The sequence below is a fragment of the Merops nubicus genome, unplaced genomic scaffold, assembly GCF_000691845.1.
Source record: "Merops nubicus isolate BGI_N331 unplaced genomic scaffold, ASM69184v1 scaffold71, whole genome shotgun sequence".
In the NCBI taxonomy this organism is placed as follows: domain Eukaryota; kingdom Metazoa; phylum Chordata; class Aves; order Coraciiformes; family Meropidae; genus Merops; species Merops nubicus.
In genome coordinates, this window is record NW_008585982.1 from 53,989 (window position 1) to 70,411 (window position 16,423).

The 16,423-nt window shown below is 37.9% G+C and overlaps 1 protein-coding gene across 1 annotated transcript in view; it reads right to left on the reverse strand.

The window, feature by feature from the left end:
• SORCS2 (sortilin-related VPS10 domain containing receptor 2) overlaps positions 1-16,423 on the reverse strand; it is a 108,816-nt gene that overhangs the window by 35,584 nt on the left and 56,809 nt on the right. The window contains exons 11-12 of the mRNA XM_008948478.1: positions 15,240-15,331; positions 13,685-13,792 (exon numbers count right to left, since the gene is read on the reverse strand). Of these exons, the coding sequence (XP_008946726.1) occupies positions 13,685-13,792; positions 15,240-15,331 (200 nt within the window). The remainder of the gene's footprint in view (positions 1-13,684; positions 13,793-15,239; positions 15,332-16,423) is intronic.

Sequence of the window (16,423 nt, forward strand, 5' to 3'; positions counted from 1 at the left end):
TCTGTTGTGCACAGTCAGTTCTCTTGTCCTGAATACCAGGTTCAAAGTGGAATTAGGGTAGACCAGAAGTGAGGAAACTGTGGATTCTCTGAATGCCAGAGGCAACATCATGACATTAAGCATCTTCCTTGGTAGATGGAGGTAGAGCTCTGAAGTCTACTGAAGAGGCTGAAAAACAGTCACAAGGACTAGAGACGTACAGTGATTTCCCCCTCTGCTTTCTGCTGTCTTTGCCTCTCAGCCACAGCACAGAGATGTAGATGTCTATAGATATTGCTCACATTACAATGACCAAACAATCCATGCTCACAGGAAACTTCATCATCAGAAGTGCACTTAATAAAACAGAAATGTGTGCATTTATTTTGTATGTCTCATTCTCTTCCTGTAACATTCTGAGATTAACAGACTTGGATCGTCTGACTTTCTTTCCTTCTAAATGTACGTATGGCTCAGAGGTAGAAACAATACACAAAAACTTAAAAATGTGACTTGGTCCATTGGCTATATGGGCACACAGGTGTGTGGTCCCACTTCTCTCGTTGAGGTCTACGGGTTTGGTTCCTTTTTCTGGTTCAGCTGGATCCTAAGAGCTGCTGTCACCATATAATCTTATTCACTTGTAGTTACATGCTCAATAAAGTGACTACTTAGGTGGTCTCGTCCTTTTTCCACAATGCCTGCTTCAATATGACTGGCTTTGCTGACAGGCATGAAGTGTCTTTTGCATGCTAAATACCTGCACTTTTTTTCTTTTCTAAATCATTTTTTTCCTCCATACAAGGTACTAACATAAGGCAGACTTCATCATCTGCTTATGTAGCTACCTACTTCAGTGAATGCTTCTTCAGACACCACAAAACTTTACAGACTGGTTACATTTTTTTTATTAACTCATTTATCAACAAATATGTTCAAATGCAAGGAGCCAAGTCCTGTCAAAGCTTCACTCTTGCCTCAAGAAATGTATTTTATATGGAACAAATAAAATTTTCTTCATTCATATTAGCTATCTCAGGCACATTAGTTAGGAAAGAAGAAGAAAGGAGAACATTGTTTGAGTTCAGTCCAGAACAGAATAATTAAATTCTCCCAAAAGTGTCAACAAAATCTCTGAACTACTAATAATCACCTTGGAGACCTCATAGAGAATGATGGTGATTCCAGATGACTACAGAAAGGGAAATATTTTTTATATATAGATATATATACACACACATCCCTGGAAGTTTTTAAGGCCAGGCTGGATGGAGCTCTGAGCAACCTGATCTAGTGGAAGATGTCCCTGGCCAAGGCACAGAGGTTGGAAATAGATGATCTTTCAGGTCACTTCCAACCCTGACAATTCTATGATTCTATGATTTATATATGTGTCTATATATAACCACATTTGGCTAGGATAGAGTTAATTTTCTTCATAGTAGTGAGCATGGGGTTATGTTTCGGATTTGTGCTGGAAACAGTGTTGATAATACAGGGATGTTTTAGTTACTGCTGAGTGGTGCTTACAGAGTCAAGGCCTCTCACCCCGCCCCACCAGTGAGTAGGCTTGGGGTGCACAGGAAGTTGGGAGGGAACACAGCCGTGACAGCTGACCCCAGCTGACCAAAGGGATATCCCAGACCATATGATCTCATGCCCACATACAAAGCTGGGGGTAGAGGGAAGAAAGCAGGGGATGTTTGGAGTGATGTCATCTGCCTTCCCAAGTAGCTGTTCCCTGGAGGGAGCCCTGCTCTCCTGGAGGTGGCTGAACACCTGCCTGCCCATGAGAAGTGGTGAGTGAATTCCTTGCTTTGCTTGAGTGTGCAGGTTTTGCTTGAGTGTGCAGCTTCTGCTTTACCTGTTAAACTGTCTTTATCTCAATCCATGAGTTTTCTTGCTTTTAGCTTCAAACTTTCTCACCCAACCCACTGAAGGGGACTGAGTGAGTTGCTGTGTGAGGCTTAGTTGCCAGCTGGGGCCAAACCATGGCAATATATAAACCAGCATCACAGAGTCAAGGGAGTTACAGAATTAATTTTGATATCCACAAAGATATCAAACAAATTATCAAGCTATCCACTTATAAGCACCTTGGAGATAATTAAAATGATAACAAACAGCCACCACAGATTTTTCAAAACCAAATCATGTAATGTAATGTAATTTCTTTCTTTTACAGGGTAACTGGCTTAGCGGATAAAGGAAAGGAGAAAATGTAGCATATTTTGACCTTCGTTAAAACTGTTACACAGTTCTAACTGACATTGTTTCGACATAAAAAAGAAAATATCAGTGTAATAAGGAATGGGAGTACACATCCAATTAGAAGAATTAATTTTCCTAGTTATCAAACAAGGAAATATTCTGATATGTATCACAGCAATATGATGGGTCTGTAGCCAATATTTTCATTACCACCCATGTGATCAAATAACAAACACACAAAATTTTGTGGGTAACATGGATGGAAGCAACTGGACACTGACTGATGGAAGCATGCATGAAACATGATGATATACTCCAAAACCATTTGCAAAAAGAACTCCTAGGGAAAAAAAAAAACCAAAACAAAACAACAAAACAATGACAAAACAAAAGTGCAAAACCAATACCAAGAATAGGCTTCAAATATTGAAAAAAAGGATTGAGGAATTCTGGGGAAATAAAACAAGAATGCAATGTTGTTGCAAAAGAAAATATTATTCCTAGGTTGTGTTCAGAACCGGAAAACAGAGGACATGGAGGCAATTATTTTTATAAACTTGGTACTAATGGAGCCTCTGAAAGAATATGGTGTCTAATTTTGGATGCTACATGCATATGTACACACCCACTAAGAATGAATTTAAACAGGGGCAAAGATGACTCATAAGCTGTTTAGAAAACATAACCAATGAAGAAAGACTGAAGATTTTTTTTCCTCTTAAAAAGATGAAACTGAAAAGTACAACCAAGTGTCTTCAAAGAATCTTGCTATAGATTGAAGACTTGTCTTCAAGGAAACCTGGAGAAGGGGCACGAAGGAGGAAAGACAAGGATCAATGAACATAAAGATACAGCTACACAACCTTTAATTCTTTCTCCTCAGTGCTGGTGCGGCCGCTCCTGGAGTGCTGTGTCCAGTCTGGGCTCCCCAGTACAACTGACATGGGCAGACTGGAAACACTCTGTGAAAGTGCCACAAAAATGATGAATTGACTAGAGCATGTCTCCTATGAAGAAAGGCTGACAGAGCTGGGACTGTTCAGCCTGGAGAAAAGAAGGCTCAGAGGAATCTTATCAATGTAAATACCTGAAGGGCTAGTGCAAAGAGGATGGCAGCATACTCTTTCCAGTGGTGCCCAGTGGCAGGAATAGAGGCAATGGGCACAGACTGAAACACAGAAGGTTCCTTTTGAACATCAGGAAATACATTTTTTACTGTGAGGGTGATCAAGCACTGGCACAGGTTGCCCAAAGAGATTGTGGAGTCTCCATCCTTAGGGAATTCAAAACCTGTCTGGACAAGGTATTGTGTGACTGGCTTGAGAGGACCCTGCTTGAGCAGGGGTTTGGCAGGTGACCTCCAGAGGTCCCTTCCACCTTGACCATTTTATGACTCTGTGATTCTGCAATGGTAATGACAGAAGCTATTGAGGTTGTTTATTCTCCCTCACTGGACCAAGGAATCAGTGAAACACTATGATTAGAGCTAGAAATTAGATAACTTTTGAAATATGGTCCAGTCCCACATCTTATATAAAAAATACAGAAATTACCCTAGAAATCATGCAGATTCTACTAGAATAAAATGGAAGCTACATGCAAACTCTATGTGTTCACAGCAAAGGCACTGCTTCAGTGGGAGAACTACAAGCCTCTCCTCTGTGGATTTTTAGCAAAAGAGAAATAACCTTTCTGCCTGTTAGTCCAGCCTCTTGGAAAAAAAAAAATCCTCATTTCCATTATGGCTGTTCCGATTCTACAAACTGAAAATCATGTTCTAACAGAGCACAGTTACTGCACCACTGATTCCACCACTCTCTGGCTTAAGTAAAATTCCTGAGATTCGAGGAAGTGTTACAACACAGTCACATACCCCATAAAAATGCAGTCATACAGCTTTGTAATTCCTGGGGCAAATTTCCTAAGGAATTCGGCACCCTACCTGCACCCAGCATAGCAAACTGTTTGAAAAAATGGCCTCATGATTATTAATGCTATTGCTGTAATAACACTTGTTGCCCTATTGAGGACAAGGCTTTGTAGGCACATCAGAGGAACCCATTTAAATGTATTGCCAAATATCACTAAAATTAAAAAGAAGTACTTTTTGTGATGTAAGGAAGGCAGGCATTTTTTAAGTAGGATTCAGTGGATTAGGCAAAAAAATGAGCTACATGAAGCAATACATAACCACAGTCACAATCTAATTGCTCAGGTGCAAAATATATGTCAAATAAAATCATATGAATGGGAAAAACTGGAACATTGCAGCAAGTGTAACTGATGATCAGAAGTTAAATATCAAGATGATAGTAATTCATAAGCTACTAAAACCTTCTTCTTGATTAATAATATTTCATTAGAAAGACATCAAATCAATTATGTTGAAACTATGAAAGATGATGCTGTGATAAATAATTTCTGAAAGAAATTCCAATTACCTTGGAAATTAATTTACTTTTATTTGCAAGAATTTGGGATCCATAATTTTAACTTCAGTGTTCCAGTTGCCATAACAACTTCGTACGTTTGTTCCTAGTTCATTTATGAGCACATCATTTTTTAATTTGATTGCATCATTTGATAGCCAAGACAGTTTAATGCAGTTTTTAAGCTAACTCATTTAAACTATTTGCTGGAAGATTGCTGGTTATTTCTGTTCCTGATAAAGCCTGTAATAGGGTGAGCTAATTTAACAGAAATTACATGCAATGATAATATTTTCCAGTAAATTCACATTTCTATTCAATAGAAAAGAGCATCTATTCAATAGATGTTATTGGTTTAGAAGGGCAGTAGTAGCTCTGTCGCCTGCTTTCTGTGTAACTTGCAAACCACTTGACTGTGGCTGTGACAGTGCTGATGCTGGGACTCCCAAAGGCTTATCAGGGAACATTTGGCTTCCGTGACTTCATTCCATGACTTCCATGAGCCTGATTTTGACAGCATATTGCTCATCTCATGTCACAGACGTCTTTTGATAACCGTTACACTTGCCATCCCTTTCAGCTTTTCTCCATGTTCTTCATGATTTTGTTCATAGGCTTTCACAGAATCAAAACATTCTTTGCCAGAGCAGATAGATTTTAGCCACAGTGTCCCGTATCATGCATCTAATGTTACGTAAATTAAGACATGCCTTGATCAATTTTGTGTAACATTATAGCAATTTCTTTTGAGCTGTTAGTCATACTGTCTCTGGACAAAGAAAATGGCTTTGAGCAGCCTGATGTCTGATGTATCCACCAGATCCTCAAAGCAGCATAGCTGAACGTGCAACAGTTCTGCTTACTGCTGAATAGGAGAACATTCGAAGACATCAAAGCAGTGGGAGTGATCCTGCTATACTGCTGTCACAAAGACAGCACATGTGGAATTTATTCAGATGTTTAATGTAGCAACTTAAATTCTCCAAGTTTTGCAGTTGTATTGAAGACTACAGAAGTGATGACAACTGCATGATGCACAGCTACTTTTGTTTGAAATCAGATGCTTCTTTCATTCTAGACACATTGCTTTAATCTCCCAAGTGCTGTGCTGGCTTTTGCTCTCCTCTCTATGACTTTGTCATCAGCTGTGGTGTTCCAAACAGCATGCTGCCAAGGTAGTAGAATTTCTCTGTACACTCCTGCGCTGCCCTGTTGACACTCTGATAACTTGACATACCACTGGGGCATGGAACAGGACCTCTGAGTTTTTTGGAGAGTCTTCAAATGTATGAAAATACTGACAATAAAACCTAGGATTTGAATCAGGGTCAACTGAGAACCCCACATGCAGGTGATATGGGAATCTCAATGGCTCTATCTTAGATAACGTCTAACTTCATCCAGGCAGCACTTAAGCAAAGATGTTTGAGCATGTGCAAAAAGGCAGGTACCTGAAATTCTTTGTGGATCTAAACCTCAAAATCCATGAGCATGCGAGCAAACTGGGAAAGGAAAACAGACTCTCAAAGGCTCTAGTTATGTTAACTTTCAGTCTCTGTCTTGGAAAGCATTCACTTAAATGGAAGCAGTCACAGAGCCATACTAAAAAAGTGGTATTTATATCTTGTTTCTTACATAAAGCTTCATCTCCTGTAGTAAATCATATTAGTAGCAACCAAATTGTCAGTGAACTTACTGTACTGTTAAAAAATTTTTACAACTGTCACACCTTCCTGATTATTTTTATAACACAATTGCAATTTCAGAGTGAATACTTAATCCACCTTACAGCTCACTAGCTATCAGAAGCCATTTAGACTAGAACAGCAGTAACCTTCTCAGCTGTCTTTTGCCTGAAAGGAACAGTGTGTTAGAAGTTTCGTGCCAATTTATGGTGAGTTTAAAGAGCTAAGTCCTTTGCTCCACTTAGACCTTTACTACAAATGATGACAATATAACTGAAAAAATAAATAAATGTGACAACCTTATTTGTGTTTTGCCTGTTGTAGTTCATATTATTATAGTACCTTTGAACATACAGCAAGACACGTGGCCTCCCCATGCCAAAATCTGTAAATAAATTACCAAGCTGAGGGAGTAAAGTGATGAGGTCATGGTGAGGAGGATGTAAGTTCTTTCTAGTGTAACCACTGACAACAGGTAGTGTTATCCTCAACTCACAGAAGCAATAAAATTATTAATAAAAATATTTATCAAGAGGATACAGGTTGGGAGAGCAGGTTTTATTTAAAGCCTATAATTTTCAAAAAGAATATTGCAGATGAATCTTTATTGACATGCTCTCCTTCAAACAGTTATCTTTGCTTCCATTACACCACTACAAAATCAACAAAAACTAGGTAAGCCAAAGGGTTCATACTAGAGAAACGGATGAAAGTAATGTAAGATTCAAGCTGCAGTCAGTTATACCTCGAAATTATAATTCAGCATATTTTTCTAATTCCCACAAAGACTGTAACAGAGGTCACATTTTCCATGGCCTTCCTAAATTGCAACTACAGAAATGATGAATGCTTCCATGTGCAAAAGTAGACACCTGCCTACATAAAGCAACTGCACATAAACAGCGCTCGTGTGCACAACAGATCACGTGCAAATATGCTGAGACATTTATGATTTCAGTGCCCTAAACTACAAACACATGCATACACTTAATGCACTATAGAGAAGAGTAGCATTTTTTATGGTGTGTTTTTTTTTTTGTTTGTTTGGTTGTTTTTTTTTGGTTTGGCTGCCATAGTGAAAAATGAGGGGAGGAAACAATTTACTTGAAATTGATTCAAAATATGTTTTGTCATTGTTTCCTGTGCCCCCCCCAACCTCCAGTAGTAATTGCCATTCATCCTTTAATGCCAAAACATCTTTGTTTCAGCTCTTTTTGAGAAAAAGAACAGAAATGAATGCCTAGTTTCTGAGAAGTGATGACCAGGAGCAGGATGAGCATGTTCCTGTTTCATCCAGAAGCTCAGTGGCTCCATAATGTTTGTGAATTACTTCCAATATTTTTTTTTTCCATCTATTTGGTAAATTCCTGTCCAAGAACACTCTTTTAGCATGTAAGCTGTTTGGAAAAAAATGCAGATTTAATGCCTTATGCAGAAGTAAATACAAGGTGGACAGTGAACAAAATGGATTAATTTAAAGAGAAACATATGACACTGTAGAGGATAGCTTTGCATCATTCAGCTTTCTGCTATTACCTTATTTAAAGAGCAAACTAATCTGGAATACTAACAAAAAATTATGATTATTTAGCTAATACTTTTTTTTTTTTTTCCCCTCTACTCAGATATTTAAACATCATGTCTCTTTTGTTTCAGGTAGGAAATTCTTCACTCAGACTTCACCTGGTAGAGACAGAGTAAATAGCCTGTGGTCACCTACATTGTAGCTCCTCCATTTTGGAAGCAAAATTGAGTTCAAGGTCCCACTCAAAATTAAATAAAATGTTTTGAAAAAAAATTATTATTGGCCCAAGTTTCTAATGTCTGTCTCATCATCACCATTTATTAGAACTAGAAACTAAAATGGAACTGTCTCCCTGAAAGAGAAGTTAGAGGACCACAGCCGCAGCCACTCACTCAGTGACAAGGACTCAAATTGACACAAAGACACTGAATGAAAAGACACCATTGTGTCATCCTTTTTCTGTCTTTCACTTTTTCTTCAAAGAGGGACAGTGAGAAAAGATTCTTACATGGACATGGATTTCTAACCTTTCTGGTCCCCCCATTCAAATATATTTCCAGATCTGTCCTCAAAATGTACTATATATGGGCTTTAGGAAGAAATCAAAAGCATCATGTTCCCATGCTTCTCAATATGTTATGAAAACTCTACAGAAAGAAAAGAAGAAAACAGAGCTTTACTCATGAAACTTTTTGAGCAGAGGGAGAGACAGGGGCAGTCCCATGGTCTTGGCTCCAAGATTACAGGTTGGCAGTGACACTAAAATGGACTGACTTGCTTTGCTACCATCTGTGCTCACAGAGAGCCCAGTAAAAGCATTAGATTTGCCACTAAACAGGCAATCTGGACTGGACAATCCAATCTGGACAATCCTGTGCATCTGGATTGGTTGAAATCTAAGACTGGATTGGAACAGAGTAACCTGTTTGCTTTTTCAATGCTTTTTTTCACCATTCTCTTCCTGTCTTTCTGTGTTTCCTCCATCTACAGTCAGATAGAAATATTCCTCATTGTGCAGAGAGCAGAACAGACATTTCATAACTGAACAATGCTTCCCAAACAAGACATTAACTGGCTACAAATAAAACTTCGATGTTACCTTAGCAAATCAGCTATTCTTCTATATAATGAGGCTTTATTTACTATTTATCTGCCTTTTTTAAGAGTTGCAGTATGAGAAAGTTAGCAATGAACAATTGTCCACACAGAGAAGCACCTCCACTTCTCCTCCAAGATACTGTCAAGGATCAGGGCTGGACTAGCCACTAGTCAAAATACAGATACTCTGTATTAACCCCTCTCCCTTCCCAAAGGTGAAGAGAAAGAGAATAAGAGACTTACAGATTGGAAAACTAAAAGAGCTTTAATAAAATAAACCAATAAAATTAAATGTATACAAGTATTTACAAACCCAATATAGAAGCCAACCCATCAATGGCAATTACATCACATCACCATCACCACTGACACTGTGGAGCAGGCACTGGCCAAGTCCCGTATTGGACTCAGCAGCAGACTGGAAGCAGATTCAGGAGCTAGATTTTGGAATCAGATTTGGGAATGCATGGATTTGGATCAAAGACAGATTGGACAGAGTCCTCCTCAGATGAAGAAGAGACCTTAATCCTTGTGATCTCTCAGCTTTATACCGAATGTGATATACATGGGATGGAATACCTCGTTGGTCAGTTTAGGGTCACCTGTCTTCTCTGCTCCTCCCTGCAGATGCGGTCTCTTACTTTATGGCACCCCAATGTGTTACACAACATTTAGCAATGACCTTGGTCTGCACAGGAGAAAGTATAAGCAATCCTACCAATTGAAATAAAAAATCCATACCAATCCTTGGAAGTAACTATAGACATCGAGTGTTATCACTGCTAGAAGCAGACACTGTATGAAAAAATCTGCTGTTAACTTCACAAAATGCAGTTGCTTAGAAGAGACTGAGCTGAAAAGTAAAGTCATGGAACAGAAGTAGTTCTGTTCTAGCTCATACCAAGACAGATACTCGAAGACATCAGAAAGGTAGCATATTGCCACATGTGGCACAACAAGAAGCCTCATGCACTACATCTAGTGTTGACTGTTATTGATGTTGTTAAAGGTGAGGTGGACATTCCTAGCAGAATTGACAGCTGAAAAAAAATCACATGGTTCTCCCAATATCTAGTATCTGTTAGTGTCATATCCATCTTGTTTTCATTAAGTTGAAACTAGATTATTTTATTTCTTCAGTTATCACCTAGGAACCCAATAGGAATGCAACAACGAACTGCCAAGACAGCAAAACGCACATGCAGGAGTCCTGCAGTTCAGAGATGTCACATAGATCCCAACAGCATCTTATGTTGTTACTCTGTAAGACCTTAGTTAAAAAAAATAAAATCCCTCTGGAAAAAAATACAGTTACCCATAAGGAAGATTTTGATTCTACCTGACATAAAGAAAAGCTGACTTTTTATGTAACTTCTTCCAGGCCTTTAAAAGGGGCCATAGTTTGCAGTACTGTGGTTAACATGCCTACTGGGTTTCCACTGCAATCTGAATAAGCCTGTTTGGGAAACATTCCCAGAAGCTGAACTGTGATTTCGAACACATTTTAACAAGTTTGAAACCTTCATTATATGAACTACTTCCTCTGAAGAGGAACATAAATATTTCAGACTCAAATTTTTCCTTTTTCCACTGAGTTAGGCCATTACTCAATCCAGCGTTATTAAGTAATTTTTCTCAAATAGAATATATTGTTAGGTATAACACTAGGTTGCAGTAAATTTCACTCTTGAATTTAGAACAAAAGAAAGTCTACGTGACCATGCGCTATTTTTATGAATATATATCAAGTAGTTGAGAACAGTTCTTAGCAAACCTTACTTATTAATTTTGCAATAAATAATGAATATGAGTTCTTCATGTAAAAATTCATTTTTACACAGATCAAGTTCCCTAAATTTTTGAATACTTTATTGATTATCTTTCCTAAAACTCTTAACTAAGTCTATTTAGAAATTGATTTTATACAGCATGAATTTCCTGAAGTTTTTGAATATTTTACCAGATAAAACTCCTAAAAATCTTAACTAGTTCTATTGCAGAGCACAGTGGAATAAAATACATATTCCTTGGCATTTGAGTGTATGTATTTTGAGTACTGCAGGGGATTTGCATGAATGATTTAGATTAAAGTTGACTGGCAGATGACGATTCAGTTTTATGAAAACTTCTGACAAGTCAATGTTTGTTTTTTTCTCTGTTTTGGAGAAAACACAAACCTTTATGAAATGGCAAGATTTGAGGTAACAAGGTTGACATTCTTTTGTTTCTTCAGCAAATCTTACCACTGAAGATAAGTTAGGACAGAACAGGAGATAAAAAGGAGGTTCCTTACAATACAGCTCAATGCCCCAGTCACCATGCTAGAGAAGGAGAATTCTCTTACACACAGTGTTACCAGGTCCCTTAATGTTTTTACCAGATAATCTTTCTGTGGATTTTTTTTTTTAATATAAAATAAAAACCTTGAGGGAAATCCCTACAATGACTTCAGTGGAAGCTGGATTTTACTCTACAGTTACACCCACTTTCAATACAAGTAAAACATTCTTTGACTCTTCTATGAGTTTATTCTACAAGCTTTAAATGAAAGTGTCGGGTCCACAATTCTGCTGTACATTTTTTGAGTTATTGCCTTCCTGCTTCAGAATTATGCTGTCTCTCCTAATTTATGCAGATTTTGACATTGGAATTTTTAGTCAAAGTCCTTATTCAAACAAACTCCCTACCAAAGGGAGAAACTGAAATTCCTGTACCAGTGAAAAATGTCAGACTAGGTCCTTACTAATGGATTTGGGGGTTCCTCAGGGTGAAAGACACTACTAATTCATTTCCATTACCATACACAAGTTCATCTTACCATGTTCTACCCAGAAGTAAAAATACTTTTTATCTAATAAAATGGAAAAGATGACATGGTTGGTTATTTTTTTCTCCGAGGGACTGTGTATCAGTGGATGACATTTCTCAAAAACAGCACATCACTGCAGATTAAGTCATGCACAGCAACTCAGTACAAGCGTGACGTTTTGAGACAAAATGACCTAAGCCAGAAAGAATGACAAAAGGCCTTGATGCAAAGTCAGATAGAGCACCACTGGGCATTTAACATCACCCTGAAGGTAAAACCCAGTCAAAAGCAGCAGCAGGAGAAGCAAGGCAGATGATACAATGGCAACAAGGAAACACATACTGCAGGTTTATTCTTATTATCTTTAGAGTTTGGCAAGAAGGCTGCAAGTCTTCAGGGCTGGTCTGTGGTAGTGTTTGATGTCCTTTATGTTCAGTAGAACTAACTGCAGAGTAAGATCCTACAAGCCTGGCACGGAAATGCTGCAGTCAGATTCTTGTTCTGCCCTTAGACACATACAAAAAAACCCAACCCATATCTGCTTTTTGCCAATCTGGGCTCGTGCACCAAATCTAGCTACAGTTTTATATATTTCAGAGGGATGATTTCAAAAAAGCATCATGTTTTACAACAGCTCTTTAGCTCGTCCAGCCAGATATTTAAACACATCTTCATAAAATCACTCTTTTTAATGTTACTTAATATGAAAAATACCCCAGAGCACATAGTCATCACACATCGTTTTATCTGCCAGCAAGTGCAGTTTAGGATAAGCTTTTGATCCCTCTGCTTAAACTGAAATCAGTGGAAATCCTTCATCCAGAGGCATAAGGATCTCTGGCATATATTATAACATAAAAAACCCTACACTTGAGAGAAGGGGAAGATGGTGGGATAGTACTGTTCTTCTCATGTCATATATGTATAATTGAGGATAAATGGGACAATAGAGAAAGAAATAACTAATAGACCAAATTCACCTCTGTACAGTACAGCATTATGAACTCAGCACAGTGCTTTTGTAGTAGGATTGGGTAGGATTGCTGTTGAGGATCCTTTACACAACTCTATGCTAGCTTTTTTTTTTTTTTTTTCCTGGGAAAATGCTACTGGTTCATGTCAAGAGCAGCTTTGTTTGTAACTCCTAGGAGAAAAAGCTTGTCATGGACATACTGAGCTCCAATATAAAGGACTCCACAAGTTGTTCTGATAAGTGCACATCTCTGAATGTATTCTGCTTTCCTACTGAAGTCAGCATGTGTCTTTCTCCCTAATTGGGCAGGTGTTTTTTTGCTCTCAGAAACTTCTAAAATATCAGCATTTATGCTATAGATGAAGCAAACCCTGCAGCTCAGATCCAGATGTCCCTGTCCCATTGGAAAAAGACAGATAAACAGGGGCCTGAGTTGCTGAATTTGGTTATTTTTAACTCTGTTCATAGCATCTGCCTCCATCACTGCACAGAATAAAAGCATGTGTTTGTCAGCATACTGTTTGGCTACACAAAGTATTTCAGTGCTAGTTACTAGGACAACAGTATAGTTGTTTACAATGTGAAGACAATTTTCACAAGAAGAAAGGATAGACAGTTCACATTTTTGAAGTATGCTTAAGAATCTGTAGAAAACAGAAAAAATGCAGGAAATAGCTTCTTTTTTTTTACCTGTGTTTCTCAGATTTGTGTTTGCAGTCCTATTTTTCCATTCTCTCTGGTGATAATGTTGCAAAGTTTCATATGAGTGTAACACTTCATCTTTACAATCTGAAATACTGCACACAGACAACTTCGAAAACAGGTTGCATACTAGGGCTGTTTAGACATCTCTGTAAGAGTCTGCGTGACTGCAAGATGCAAAAGCCACTGACCCAAGGACTATCTCAAACATCCACCACTAAAAATATGCTCAAGTGTATAAGCAGAGAAAGCCCTGAAAAAGGAGAAACTTACGTCATGACCAGTGTTTCATCTCCAGGTTCACTAAGTAATCCATCTACAAATACTGAAGTGCTTGTAAAATTATGTGTACTCCAAGTCTGGCCTTCATCTATACTGAACCTGCAAAAAGCAGAAATGCTCTTAATTTACAAGTATTATACAAAACAGAATTCATTCATTCAAAGAAAAATCCCCTCGCTACTAAACCTCAGAATTTATGATGACCGAAATACAATATTCCCAGATAGTATATCATATTAATATGATCTTTTTCTCAGCAATGTGTCCATTGGCTCACATCTTTATTAGAAGGTGTATAATAAACGTGCCACAACAATGGAAATTCTCAGGCAGATAAAAACTGAAGTCTGCTAACAAACCATCTTGCAACCTTGTAGGTTCAAGAGCAAGTAAATTTACTCTTCATTCTTTCTCGCGCTCTCTGAGTTAGAGACTTGTTAAGCAGAGGTCAGGGAGACATGAGAGGCAAAAGAGCCCAACTGCTAAAACATGTGAGAGGTGTGGTAACTGCAGGCACTAAGATGATGGCCTTCAGTAGTGCTAACATCCACCTGAAATTTTGCAAAAGATGCTGATGAATCAGAAAAAAACATATTTCAACTAGCCTGTGCACCCAACATAAAGTCTCTACTCTTCTGTACATTTCCTTCAGGTCTTTTGGGTAGCAGGTTAACGATGGCTTTCATTCTAGCTTACCAAGTACATAGCCTTGTTCCTATTAGTGAATACACAATGATGCAAAAATGACCCTACTCACAAGTGACAAAGATCTTTCATTTTTTTGTGCCAAAGATGATAGCTTTGTATGCCACAGCATAAGGTTACCATATTTTGCTTCACTATCATGCAGTTTAAAATTTGATGTTTTATAACGAAATGAATTGAAGGAAACCTTTCCTGCCAATCAAGCTGAGAAGGCCATTTGTTGCATATGGCAGGATCTATGCAAACTACAGCTAACTTGTGCATGATTATCTCAGATGAACTGGGCTTCCTGCATACTGTGTTACACAGCACCTAAACACATGTAAGTCCTTTCCCCATTGGGTCCCAAGTCTACACTATAGTGCTCTTGCCAGAGCAACTCAGAGCTATTCTCCAGCTTCTTCATTCACTGTGGCCCTTGAAGGGGACAGAGCTGTGTTACACTATGAATGAGTTATCCTGACTGGATAAATAAGCCACATATACACTAGAAGTTGAGTATCATTGCCATATGCTGCTGGTGCAAACCAGCAGCAGACAACAATCATGCTGAACATTTCTTGTACTGTAGAGCTCCAGGATAGCCTTTTAAGCAAAAATACCTACAGTGGTGCAAGAAAATTTTATTATGATTAGTGCATTATGTCATGGTACCTTCAGCACCACGAAGTAATATTTAAGAAAATATCCACCTGCATTTTGTTGACTTAAGGAATGCTAAATTAGGCTGACTCCACCTGCATTTCATACATGATAACACTGAAATGTTCATCTTAAACTCTGAACCTTGCTTGAGACCTCAAATACACAATAGCTCTACTCTAACTGATGGTAGGATTACTTGAGTATTTTCAGAGGGATAGAGGTGTCTTTGATGGCCACAATAACTCCACCATGGTCCAGGTACAAGATGTGATGCTCTTCTTCAAAGACCTACAAGTCAGACAAAAAAGGCCAGCTAAGCAAATGTACAAAACAGCAGAAATAAAATGTATGAATAAACTAGGATTAAAAGATTTATACAGTTTATAATGTCCACACTTCAAATTGAAAAGCCATAAAAGTAAGTTTAGCTCTTATATTTCTCCCAGCTGTAAAAGAAAAGAAAGTTAGGCAGGTGAATCAGAAAATGTTCAGGTTCAAATCACAGTCAGATTAAACTGTCTAAAGTGATTTTAGCCCAAGCTTATATTTCTCACAGTATGCATTCTGCACTCCTTCCTTTTATATATCACCAAGTGACCTATCACCTTATTTCAGCATTCGCCATATTCCATGTATCTTGCAGAATAAAATGCTTTGTAGTCTAATTCTCAGAAAAATGGGAAAAGTACTGCTTTCTGTGACTCTCTCCTATGTCCTCCAGACTCTACAGAACTTGAAATAATCAGTGCAGGCACTTTTTTTCTGCATTTTCAGTGCCAATGATATATTTAAATTCAAACTTTATGTGATTTCCCACAGAGGGTGCTCTGAGTTCTGAACCAAAATGCACATAATATTGATTTCATGGCATAAAGGATTCAAATTTTCCTAAATTATTTTCATTCATTTTCTAGATGGCATCAGTAGTACTAAGACAAATGAACAGGAACATATCTTCTCTTTTTAACAACTGAAATCTTTTTTAAGATAGAATTTACTTATGTTATTAATCTGTGAAAGTTCATTTAATATAATAACAAGTGCTAAAGTGAAAGTTACTACACACTCTTAGCACTTTATAGGCAAACAGGCAGCATCTACTGCCTTTGACAAAGAAAAGGTGAAAAAGGTGAAATTTGTTGTGAATGAAAGAATACAACAGTACACACTTCTTTTTTTTCACAATACTAAATGTTACATTTAGAGGATTTATCAGCAAGACTGAATCAGAGTGGGAGAAAGTATCTCCTAACACAACCACAATTACTTCAAAAACAGTAAACATTTAATTTCGGTTGAAAATTCAGTCTTCCTCTCATCTAGTAAGAGCATATTTTATGGGAATCCTAGGGCTTCAAGTGCTGATCTGTTTTTCAATGT